General features: G+C 38.8%; 1 protein-coding gene across 2 annotated transcripts; it reads left to right on the forward strand.

The window, feature by feature from the left end:
• The first annotated feature begins 124 nt into the window (after positions 1–124).
• LOC109410442 (V-type proton ATPase subunit e 2) lies at positions 125–12,702 on the forward strand. Of its 2 annotated transcripts, XM_029870014.2 has the most exons (4): positions 125–235; positions 322–424; positions 534–581; positions 11,743–12,702. In XM_029870014.2, exons 2-4 carry the CDS (start codon positions 327–329, stop codon positions 11,885–11,887), a joined length of 291 nt encoding a protein of 96 aa, XP_029725874.1. In that variant the 5' UTR covers positions 125–235; positions 322–326; the 3' UTR covers positions 11,888–12,702. The 2 variants fall into 2 exon arrangements, with proteins under 2 accessions (XP_029725874.1, XP_029725870.1); XM_029870010.2 differs by having other exon boundaries at positions 144–424.
• Positions 12,703–13,442: the final 740 nt, after the last annotated feature.

Raw genomic sequence — 13,442 nt, forward strand, 5'->3', positions numbered from 1 at the left:
CATCAGCCAGCTCAGCCCAGGTGGCGAAGTTTCGCGCTGAGGTCTGTTTCCAGTGTGAGTGCCCTTTTCTCGGTTGCAGCCCTGATGCTGGCACTGGCAGCTGACAGTTCGGGCAGTTCTCAAAACAAATCGACACTCACCGACGCGAAGGACGTCACATGAGTGACTCAATCTCGCGAACCTGTCATGTGATATTATTTTCCACTTCAGATCAATCGATTTTGGAAGTCGCCAGGTACTTTTGCTACAGCTGCTGAAAAATTAATCGCGTATTTTGTGCCATTTCCTTCGAATAATATCCGATTTTGTCCATCCCGACAGCAATCATGGGCGCGTCCGCTTTACCGATCATAATTTTCTCGGCGATTTTCGGCGTGGTTGGCATCGTTCTGCCGATCATCGCCCCGAAGGGACCCAACCGAGGGTAAGTGCGCTGCTGCTTTGTGGCTGGTGTTATGCCTCCCTCCCTGTGAGGGAGGTGGCCTTCGTTGCTGAGCTTCCTTATTGATTTGGTTCCCTTTTCTTTGTTGCAGAATTGTGCAGTGCGTCCTGATTCTGACCGCGGCCACCTGCTGGTTGTTGTAAGTATTGATCATCAATGTCTAGAGTTAAAACTTTCGTGATCTGCAGTACCTCGTCACGAGACTTAGTAGATACAGTTGCCCCTCAGTTATGGATCAAGTGATAAAGTTTTTGAGCAATAGCAGTACTATTGAAAGACAGATTTTCGACCAAAAGACGTTAATATATGTGTTGGAATTAAATTTTGATCCAAATAATTGAATCATTGTCAAATAAAGTCCGCCAGTTTTTTTTAATTTCAGCCAACTCAAACATTACCAATAATTAAGAGTTTCAGAAGAATAATCTATTCTAATACTTAAGGTTTTTATCCGTAATTATCAAACCTTTTTTACTCGAAAACCACAATTTCTGCAAGAGGACCACTCTATTATAAGAATTTTACCAAATAACAAGCTTGGTTTTGTGATGTTTATTCATGGAATACAAAAACTTCATGCCAAATTTTCCGGATATGCCGGAACCGATTCCGGTAGAGAAAAAGAAGGACTTTGTAGGACCATATATGCTGTTAAAGAGTGCACAAGATTCACGAATTTTTACTAGTATTCAATTCACACAAACATCACGCTAAGAGCAAAATACCTGGGATTTCTTAATGAATTCTTTCCAGGACACCTTCAGACTTTCGACCAGGTATTTCTTCAGGGTCTTCTCCAGGAATTCTTCAAGGGACTTCTCCAGGTTTTCCTCCAATAATTCAGCAAGGGATTCACTCGGGAATTTCTTCTGGATTTTTAGGAACTACTCCAGGGATTATTTAAAAAAAAATGCTCCAAGGATTCCCCCAAAACCTGTTTATAATTCTTGCCAGAATTCCTCTTGGAATTCTTTCAGAAGCTCCTCCAGGAATTAGTCCAGTAATTCCTCCAGGAAATGTTTTGGGATTCCCTTAGGAATTCCGCTTGGCATTGCTTTCGGGCTACCCTTCTGGGCTTTCTTCAGGAATTCATCCAGGGATTCCTTCAAGAACTGCTACAGGGATTCCTCAAGGAGTTCCTCCACGAACTATTCTTAGGATTCCTTCAGGATTTTTCAAGAAATCCATCTGCGATTTCTTCAGGAATTTATCCTGGGATTCCTCCAGGATTTCCTCCAGAGGTTCACCCGGGAATTTCTTCTGTGATTCTTTCAGAAACAACTCCAGGTATTATTTTAAAAATTCCTCCAAGGATTCCCTCAGAAACACTTTTTAATAATCCATTATTTCCTTCAGGGACTGTTTAGGGATTCCATTAGGAATGCGTCTTGAAATCGTTTTCGGGATTCCTCCAGGGGTTTCTTCAGAACTTCTGCAGGGATTCCTTCAGGAACTGCTTTAGGGATTCATCAAGAAATTCCTTCTTAGGATTCCTTCAGGAGTTATTCAAGAATTCCATCTGCGATTTCTTCAAGAATTCTTCCTGGGATTCCTCCACGAATTCTATCAGGGCTTCCTCTGGGACTTGTTGCAGGGATTTCTCTAAAAATTCCTCCAGGAATTCTTCTAGAGATTCCTCCAGGAGTTTCTCTAGGGATTTCTTCGGAAATCCCTCCAGAGATTCCTCCAGGAATTTCTCTAGAGAAGAATTTCCCCAGACCTGCAGTCGGGAATTCTTTCTGTGATTCTTTCTGGAATGACTTATTTTAAAAAATCCTTCAAAGATTCCCCCAGGAACACTTCTTGGGATCCCTTTAGAAATTCCTCCTTGTATTCTTTAAGGAACTCTTCCATAAATTTATTCAGTACTTTCTCCAGGCACTGTTTAGGGATTCCCTTAGGAATTCCTCTCCTAAGGATTCCTTCAGAATTGCATGTGCGATTTCTTCTGGATTTATTCCTGGTATTCCTCTACGAATTCCTTAAGAGATTCCTTCAAAAATTTCTTCAGCAATTCTTCCAGGGATTCCTCTGGGGATTCCAGTAGGGATTTCTATAAAAATTCCTGCAGGAATTCATCTAGAGATTCCTCCAGAAATTCCTTTACGAATTCCTCTAGAGATTTCTTCGGAAGTTCCACTGGAGGCTCCTTCAGGAATTCCTACAGACAATCCTCTAGGATATCCTTCAGGGATCTCTCCAAGAATTCCTCCAGGATTTCCTCCATGCATTTCTTCAGGACTTCCTTCAGGCAATCCTCCAGAGATTCCCCCAGGAGTTGCTTCAGTGATTGCTCCAAGAATACTATCGGGAATTCTCCTAAGAATTCCCACAGGTATTTATCCAGGAATTTTTTAAGGGATTTTTCCAGAGACTCCTACAGGAATTCCACCAAAGATTTCTCCAGAAATTACTTCAAGGATTCCTCCAAGAATTCCACATGGAATTCTCCTAGGCATTCTTCCAGGGATTCCTCCTTGAATTCTCGCAGAGATTTCTTCAGGAATCCTTTTACCGATTCCTCCAGGAATTCCTCCAGATGCTTCAGGGAATCCTCCAGGAATTCCCTAGGAGTTCTTCCAGGAGATTCTCCTGGAATTGCTTAAGGAATTCTTCCTGGGATTCCTCCAGGAACTCGTGCAGGCATTCCTCCAGGATTACCTCCAAGAATTTCTCCAGGGTCTTCTCGAGGAATTTCTCTAGGAATTTCGCTAAGAATTCCTCCAGGAACTTCTACAGAGATTTTTCCTGGAATTCCTCTACGAATTTCTCCAAGGATTCCTCCAGGGATTCCTTCAGAAATTCCATCGAGAATTTCTCCAGGAATTCCTACAGAAATTTCTCCAGGAATTCCTACAGAAATTTCTATAGAAATTCCTCCAGGGTATTCTCAGTGGATTTTTATTCCTCTAGAGATTCCTCCAGAAATTCATCCAGTAACTGTTTCAAGACCCCTTCAGGGATTCCTCCAGCAATTCCCGCAGGCATTCCTCCTGGGTTTTCTCCAGAAACTCCTCCAGGAATTAGTCCAGAAATTTCTTCAGGAATTTCTCCGATACCTTCAGGGATTTTTCAGGGATTCTCCCAGGCATTTCGCCAGGTATCAAGTATCAGTAGGTCGGCTCAAGAGGCACGTTCTCCTCCATTTGGAAAATTTGTGCCATCGCCATGAATACGAGCCTATTCATCATTTACCTGAGGGAGAGCGAAGGGAGGAATAAGGGATGGGATAGGGAAAGGGAAGGTAAGGGAATAGGGTCGACATAATCGCATAAGCGTACCACAACGGGTTCAAACAGCGCCCTGAAGGGCACTGTGAAAAACGCATAAAGCGTAAAGTAAGCCTATAGCTACTTGCCACAATGGGTTCAGAACAACAGAACATCCTGAAGATTCAGGCTGTTTGTGTCAGTTTCACTTAATCAAGTGTTTACCGAGTACTCGGAAACGCAGTTGCGTAAAAACTGGGTATGATATGTAACTTCAAATGATTCAAAGTTCCACAGTCGGATTCTCAGCTAAGATATACAAATGAAGCAGCCTGTTGAGGCTTGTGACGGACAAAATCATAAGTAGGAAAACCACATTGAGTTATCTCAATTGCGTTTCTCCTACGAGATTCCTCAAAAGTCATGGCAAGACTCCCGCACGGGGGCATCCACAAACACTCAATTTCCTAATCGCTGCTTGACGTAATGCCGAGAAGAGATATTGGTTTTTGAGCATTTGGTAAATCCAATTGGAAATCATTGAAAGATAAATAGGACAATCCATGCGACATCCAATATGGAATCGAAAGGTACGTGTTCAAAAGTATCCTGGAAATCAGAGAAAACACCCAAACAAAATTATTTTTGAATGAATGCATTTCCGATATCGTAAACAACATTGTGTAAACAAATCACAGTGGACTTTCCATTTTGGTACGCATGTTGGTTCCCATGGAGAGGCAGGTTTGCTAGAAAAACATCACGGGTGTGATGCTCGACAAAGCGTTCTAATCATTTCAGAAGAAAGAAGTCAAATTGTAGGGCTGTTACAGGTGGCGCGGATTTTGCGTGTTTCGCGGTTTTTGCGTTTCGCGCGGATTTGGCGCGTTTCTGCTAATTTCGGCGCGGTTTTTGCGGAAATGGTTTTCAACTGCACTTGCATCAAATATGTAGACATGTAGCTCAACACAATCAGAATAAATAAAGAACATTTCCAAATTGGAGTTATGAATTTTGTGATTGAGTAAAAATGATGTTATTAGTCGCTAGCTCGGAGTGCTAAATAAGTTGCACTGCACTAAACGCTCAATTTTTGAAAACAGGGAAGTTTCTCTTCTGAATTTCGTAGTCAACCTCTTGAAGTCATTTCTGTCTTAACCCGGCTAAATTTTTGGATAGAATTTTTTGGACGGAACTTATTTGATAATGTCTGAGGTTCGAAAAACACTGAATCATGGCAAGATTTCTGCATAAATTCCTAGAGTTTCTTGGTAATTCTGAAATCTATTTTTATGGAATTTGCAAATTTTGGATAAACTTTCTCACTGGATAAACTTTTGATTGAATTAGAAGAATCTTGTATAGAAAATCATTGGTTTTGTAGTTGACTCTGTTGCTTGTAGATCTTTTGTCGAATCGATTTTTGTTAAAAACTCTGGTAGAATTATCCTAAAAATAAACTTCTGTTGTAATGGTAAAATTTATCTTTGATTTCCAATCGGAGCATTCGTTGAAAGGGGAGTAGCAAGCACAGTTAATAAAAGGTTTCTTGGTAGAATTGTGGAGGATTTTTTTTACATGAAAACATGAACCTTTTGGAATCCTATGCAGGACATTCTTGCTGAAATCTTTACTGAATTTCCAAGGTCGTGGTATGGGCAGAAACTCTTATCTTAAATTTCTAATAAATTAATACTTCTCTACATACCTTTTGCTCAAAGGTGAGCACATTTGCCTGACATTTTTTATGAAATGTTTCTAAAATTAATATCACCCTTAGATTTCATTCCTTTTGGAATTGGTGATTTATTTAATCAATGGATTACGCTAAAATCAATTACTCAATTAGTATCTTCACAAAAAATCTAAAAAATTTCTTGCAGTTCTCTCGAACGATCTTCTGAGACTTAGTACAGATTTTATAGCAGGATTTCTACAATAATGTTGGTTATAATTATTTCAAAAAATTCTCCATTTTTGGAACTGTTTCAGGGAACAGGAAATCCCATTCTCGTAAAATAGTAGTCACCCTGATTGACCAGCAATCAAAGAACTATTTATTCGAAACTTTTTATTCCATTTTAAAAGAAACTTACCTGTTTGCAACATTTCTTGGTTGATGTGGAAGATGCATGGATTAATAATAGTTTAAATCGGTTTTAATATTAGAAATGATCTTCATTAGGAGTGCAACAAAGGACATGCTCGAAAAATTGAAAAAATCAGCCTTTTTCATGAGCTTCAGTCATCAAAATCATATGTTTTTGTACTGGCGCGGATTTGATGACCTCGGCGCGGATTTAAAATGGCTTGGCGCGGATTTTGCGGTTTCCAAATCGACAGTTTTGTAACAGCCCTGAAATTGATAGGTTTGATCTTCATACGAAGACATTACCCACTTACGGAATAAACTTGACAGTATAATCCCACCAAGATTTGGGAATGGCAAGGCTGCAAACAAGTAGTTTTATCAAAACATTTTGGGGATCGAGGCATGACGCGCAAGATTGTCATTTCAATTTTACTGAAAGTAGCAAACATCGGGTCAAATGCAAAATGCGGAACCATATTGGTGTTAATTAAAACGTTACATCTACATAGAAAACCTCCCTACGAAAGTAAGGTTATTGGACCAAAGCTGTTCTTTTATGCTGAAGATTGATCTGAGCTGTCATAACCATAGCCACTACCCAAACTAGGAACGATCAAACTCTTACAATCACAACACAAGAAAAAAGAGCAGCAATAAAAACCAATTCGGTATCGATTGAAGAGCGCCAGAGACGAACATACACAGAGGACACTGTGAAGAACGCATAATGCGAAAAGCCATATAGGTTATAACTAAAGCTAATAAACAACATACTAATAACCCCACCCTTATTGAGCCTCACAGTTGAGGATTAAGAAGGATAGCAGATTATCTCGGAGAAACACGAGGTCAACTGCACCATTGCTCCGGTTAGCGCAGTAAGGGCAGAATACTGTGGAGGGCGCCCTAGTACTCCACAGGCTCCGTTTGTAGTTAGGTTTTTATTAGACCCCCCTAACCATTCATTCCTTGGCACGGTAAGCATAAAGCCGCATAGCACCATGAATTAGGGGTCACCTGTTTAGTGGACTCTTACCACTGGATCAGGCGATCCGTAGTGTTATTCTTAGCCAATTGAGACAACCGCTACCGACACTACACAGCTATTTAGGCTGATCGGGAAAAGAAGTTAACATTGATGGTCAACTCCCAAACGAGCCCGAACAGCCTTTAAAAGCCTCCTCCAGAAATTCATCCAGTAACTGTTTCAAGACCCCTTCAGGGATTCCTCCAGCAATTCCCACAGGCATTCCTCCTGGGTTTTCTCCAGAAACTCCTCCAGGAATTAGTCCAGAAATTTCTTCAGGAATTTCTCCGATACCTTCAGGGATTTTTCAGGGATTCTCCCAGGCATTTCGCCAGGAATTTCTCCAGAGATTCCTTTAGGAATTGCTTTAGGGATTCCTCCAGGGATTTCTCCCCGAATTTTTTCAAGGATTCCTCCAGGAAATCCTTCGAAGATTCCTCCAGGAAACCCTCCAGCAATTCCTCTAAGGATTCTTACAGGAAATCCTCTAGGGATTTTTTCAGAAAATCTGCCAGGAATACCTTCAGGAATTTATAATGGATTCCACAAGGAATTTCTCCAAAGATTTCTCCAGGGATCGCTCCAGAGATTTCTCTACAAATTTCTTCAAGGATCCCCACAGGAATTTCTCGAGGGATTTTTTTTCAGAAATAGAAAAAAATAATAGAAATAGAAATCTCGCAGAATTCCTCTAAAGATTCTTCCAGGAATTCTTTCAAGGATTCCTCCAGCAATTCACACCGGAATATCTCTCCAGGAATTCCTTCAGGGTTTTATTTAGGAATTTCTCCAGGAATTCCTCCAGTAATTACCCCAGGAATTTCTCCAATAATCCCTCCAGGAACTGCTCCTGGACATTCTTCAAAACATATGTCAGCAATTCTTCCAGGAATTTCTCCAGGAAATCTTTCAGAGATTCTTACAGTAAATTCCTGAAGGTATTTTTCTGGGATTCATCCAGGTATTTCTCCACGAATTTATTCAGGAATTTACCAGAAATTTTTCTAAGGATTCTGCCAAAATCCTCTTGGAATCTAAAGTGATAATTTCAAACATTTCTCCAGGAAATTCCTCCCAGAATTCCTATGGAAATTTCTCCAGGAAAATCGCCAGGAATTCTTCCAGGGCTAGCTCCAAGAATTCCTGAAAGGATTTCTTCAGAAATTTCTCTAAGATTTTCTCTAAGAATTCTTCAAGAGATTTCTTCAGAAATTGTTCCCAGAATTTATCCAAGAATTTCTCCAGCTATACTTTCAGAAATTCCTCCTGGGACTCCTCCGAGAACTCCTCCATGGATTGTTCAGGGTTTTCTCCAGGCATTCCTGTAGGAATTCCTTCAAGTGAAGATATGACGAAGCCACACCTTGAATTTTCAAGAGCACAAATCTGAAGAACCGATAGTCGGTTTGCATTGAAAAGTTGATCGATTGGTTACCTGCTGGTGGTGATCAATCGATCAACTTTTCAGCGCAAACCGACTTTCGGTTATCCAGATTTGTGTTCTTAAAAATTTGAGGTGTGGCTTCCTCATATCTTCAGGAAGTCATATAGATGTTTTTTTTTAGGGATTTATACAGGAAGTCTTCCAGGGATTGCTCCGAGAATTCTTCTAGGGATTTCTCCAGGAATTCCTCAAGTGACGTTTTAAGAAATTCCTCTCAGATTCTCTTCAAAAATTCATTCAGGTGTACCTTCAGAAAATTCAGAAATCCTTCAATCATCTTTTTCAGGGATGTGCCCAAGAATTTCTCCAGGATTACCTGATGATTTTTTTTATTAAATTTAAGAATTTCTGGAGGAATTGGAAGATAATTTATAAAGGATGCATACAGGAACCAGAAAATTACCCAGGGATTCTTTCAGGAATCCATCCAGCAGTTTCTTCAGAAGTCACTGTGACTTACTTTAACATGTACACTACCCGTCATAAGTATAGATAGTAGAGTATAGAGTATAGAGTAGAGTTACTCTACTATCTATAGTCATAAGTATTGACTCACAGAAAGTATTACAACAACATTGCATCACCCAGACTCAGCATTTTTGTAAATCCTCAGGTTTCGGGGATATCGAGGTGAGTCTGGGTGATGAAACATTATTGCACTACTTTTTGTGAGTCTATATACTTATGACGGTAGTGAAAGTGCTTTCTTCATGCTAAAAGTAATTTCAGACATTTCTCCAGTGAATCATTCAGGAATTCATTCAGGGAATACTATTTCGGAACTCTCCCAGGGATACCTCCTGGAATTTCTCTAGGAAATGTACCAGAAATTTCTTCTCAAATTCCTCCAGACATTCCTTACAGTATTTTTCAAAAATGTCATTATTTGAGAGTTCTCTGGAAATACCTGCAGGAAATTCTTCAAGATTTTTTCCAGGCATTCCCTTCAGGAATTCTCCCAGGAATATGGGACGAATTGCAAAATTTCATTGTAGCTCCTTTCTTCTCATTGATCACTGTTCCCTACGTGCTTCCAGGTTCACATTTCGCTGCTTCAATTACTGCTTTTTCTTCGCTGGGCTTTCTACTCTTCTTTTTCATTTTATTCATTTTATTTATTTTTTCTTTGACACATCTAATATGTTCCTTCTTTTCTCGCTTCTTCATTTTCTCTGTCTCATTTTCTCGCCTCCGTCTTCTCGATCTTCCTGTTTTATTCTTTCTGCTTTTTGTACGGCTGCATCGAATCACTGTTTCGATTCTGGATCAGTCTTCATTGTGTGACATCGTGATTAAAAGTTTCATATGAGCTCCTGTAGTTTGGTTTCCTTCAAAGTTAGCTCTTTTTCTTAATCCGAACTCCTGAAAACATATATACAAGGATGTTGTTTTTGTACTTTTGCCTTTCTTACGCAAATACGCTGAGTATTTGCGACAACCAAGTAAAACATGCAAAGACAAGACAAGACAAGACAAAGTTTCGCAATTTGTATCGCCTTGATACAATCATTTGAGTTCATTCTTTGAAAGTTCTTTGTCAGGATGACCAGTTGGTATTCGTTTGAGTTCATGTAAAGCTTATCGACGGTTTTGTAGAGCTTCTGCCAACTGAGGGTTCCAGTAAAGTCTCTGGTATATATCCCGAAGGAACCTACAGCATGATTTCTGGATTCCCGATATCTCTATATGAATTCTTGTCATCTTGCCATTGACTGAAATGTTGGAGCCATTCCTGGAAACATCTCTGGTAGAATTCCCAAAAGAATCTCTGCGGGAATTTATGGAAGATTCTTGATGAATTCTTGGAATAATGTTCGGAAAACACAATTTGCAAGAATTCCTGGAGCCACCTCTGGAACAATTTTTGGATGAGTTATTGGAGGATCTTCTGTACAATTACTGGATGAACTTCCAGAGAAGAACACCTGGTTTAATCTCTGGAGTAATTCTTTCAAAAACTTTGAAGGCATCCCTGGATCAATCTTTGGAGGAATTATTACGAGTGGTATCTCTGTATTAATTCTAAGAAGAAATTCTGGATCAATTCATAGAGGTTAGCTTATAGGGTGTAATGTTTGTAGGAAGCATTTAAGAAACTTCTCAAGGAAGCTTTCGAGAAACTTCTAGAGCAATCAATGGAACAACCGCTGTAGCTCTTTAGTGGTTCCTAAAAGGTTCTTTGGAGGAATTACAAGATAAATCTTTGAAATAATTACTAGATAGGTCTCTGAAAGGACGCCTAAACAAATTTCTGTAATTCACAGGAGTTAATGAATAAATTACTCCTAAAATAACTGCAAGAATTTCTGACGCAAATTGTAGAGGAAACTTTTGAGGAATTTTTGGAGGGATCTTAAAGAACTTCCTGGAAGAATCTGAAAAATTTCTTAGAAGAATTCATGGAGAGATTCCAAAAGAAATGCGGTCAAGTTGTTGGAAGAATCTCTGAATGAGATCCTAGAAGAATCGCTGGACAAATTTCTGGAAACATCTTTGCAGTAACTCTGGAAGAGATCGTTAAAAAACTCGAGGATGATTTTCATACAAAAATTCATACAGAACTTGGAATTGTGGAATTCAGTATCGGCTCATAACACAATTCCTTATCAAATTTTTGAAAGCATTCTGTAATAACTCTTGTATAGGAATCTTTGGAAAACCTCCTGGAGGACTTCGTGGAGGTATGTCCACAAAACTTCCTGGGGGAATATCTGGAGCTTTTTCTTTTCGAATTCAAGAAATCCTAGAGAAATATGTGGAGGAACTCTTTGGAGGAATTTCTTAATGATTATATTCCCAAAAATGTGAAAAATATTTTGTAAGAATATCTTAATAATAAACCCCAGGAGAATTTATGGACGAATAAATAAAGCAATGTTTTGAGTATCTTTTTTTTATTCTCAGTAGAAATTCTCGGAAGAATCGCTAAAAGAATTTTTGGATAAATCTATGGAGGGAATCATGGAAGAAGACATCTCAGAAAAAAAATCCTCCTGATGGATTTTAAGTGGAATCTTTGTAGAAATTCTTTAAATGGGATTCTTGTAATAACCATCTTTTTCCCAGTGTCCTAAATTTCTTTAAAAATTAAAATGCTCTCCATTTCTTTCCTCTTCAACTAAAGTATTGCTCAAACATCATCACATTAGAAAAGAAATCCCACGCTGCTTGTATCATTTCATTGCAAAAAAATGGAGAATGTATCATTCCATCATCATAAAATTCAGCTCATTACAGTAAATTCACCTCTCAATATTGCTGATTCCAACAATTTCCAAACGATGAGCACTTGGCTATCTACACATGTGAAGTCAAAAATGTATTTTGCTAGTACATACTGTCATTGCCTGTTCATGACTATTATACATATAATACCACATATTTTTGAATAATCATTCATCATTAATCTTCATTACTTCAATAATATAATATTATACATGATAACGATCAATGATTAAGATAATACAACACTTTGATCTACACGAGCACGCCATTCTAATAACAGTTGTGTATCTTAATCCATTCCAGCTGGCTTTGCTGCTACATGGCTCAGATGAATCCCCTCATTGGTCCCAAGCTGCACCAAAACACCATCCTGATTATGGCACGTGAATGGGGCAATCCTCTTCCCGATATGGATGGTTTCGTGCCCGAGCACCCCTCCGAACACTAAAAAAAAGATGGATCTCGGTGCCAAGGGTGTAAAACACACATTCCCCTTGTTTTTCATTATAAGTATGAAAGTAACATCAATACAGTTCTGATGGTTCTAGGTCTTGTCCCCGTTCGAAAAAAAATGACCTGACATCTTTTTGCAAAAGTTACATAAGGAAAGAAACAATCCTCCTAACCTGATGGTGACACAAATGCGTTTGGTTTGCCTATCCAAGATCGATCCGCACCGTTTGATGAATTATTGTCATCGAACCTTGCACTGAATTGAAATACTTGTGTAGTATTATGTTATCAACAAGAGTATTAACTATTAAGAAATTTCCTGTCGCGATAAAAAATATATATAATATTGTAATCCGATAAAGCACTTTGACGGAATGACGCAAATTTTGTAAGGCAAAGCAAATGCAATACATGGAGCGATAATGGCTTGTGAAAGAGTGGGATTATTGCAACATATTAACGAATCATTAGTATGACACCCACAATTTAGTAGAATTTTCTCTTCTGAAAAAAAGGTGCGTCACACATCATATATTACACCTTTTTCCAGCCAAACATTCATTAATATAGTGAAACAAAAAAAAAAGCAAAGATACAAATACAAGAAAAAATATGCTAAACATATTTATCACGACTATCATACAAAAACGTAATGTGTTGCATACTCAGCAGTAGTAGTGGAATCAATAAAACATATGCCGATATATGAAGTCATATTTTACCTGCACGCGATTGATTACAAATTTGATTGCATATTTTATTAAATCGGAAAGAAATAGATGGTTCGGATGTTGTTAAGTTGTTTTATGATTTTTTGTTTTTTTTTTCTTCTAATTTGATGACCTTGTTTCATTTCTATTTTACAAGCCAATGAACCTTCGTTTGACTTTTGATTTCACCGAGGGGATCCGCAAACGGCAAGGTAGGCCTACTTCTCATCTTTTGTGAGTGTGTCAAAGGCAACGTGACTTGGGCCAGGTCGAATGCTGCTTGGAAATTGATTTGTGTTGCGGATGGGGATGGCCTTATGCGTAGTTTGTTCGAGTTTGACGTGCTTGTTCCCTCCCTGGGGTATGCCGACTTTTTTGAGTTGTGAAAATTTGTGTCGTTCCCCTGGATGTTATGACCTTTATTTCGTTCATTTTAAAACTCACCCCCCGGTTTCAGTTTTACAAAGCTGATCAACTAAAACGGTCGCTATGGATTGAACAGATAGCGCCACCGTAGCCTCGTGTGTTTGTCATAACTCGACTTCTTTGCTGTCACAATAAATACAGGGGGTGGCCAAAATGTTTGGGATAGGCAACTTTTTTTCTCTCACAAAAAAGTTCAACATGGTGTAACTTTTCATAGAGTGCATCGAATATTCTCAAATTTTGACTGTTTATTGACCTATTATATGTGCATCATTGGTACAATTTTGAGCTCGATTGGTTAATCTTTCGCAAAGTTATAATTGATCTGGTGAAACACTATTTTCAAGACTATCCATTTTTGAGCTGTCATATCTCGGAGACCAGTGAACCGAATTGAGTGAAATTTTGAGCGAT

The sequence above is a fragment of the Aedes albopictus genome, chromosome 3 (genome assembly GCF_035046485.1).
Source record: "Aedes albopictus strain Foshan chromosome 3, AalbF5, whole genome shotgun sequence".
NCBI classification, from domain to species: Eukaryota; Metazoa; Arthropoda; class Insecta; order Diptera; family Culicidae; genus Aedes; species Aedes albopictus.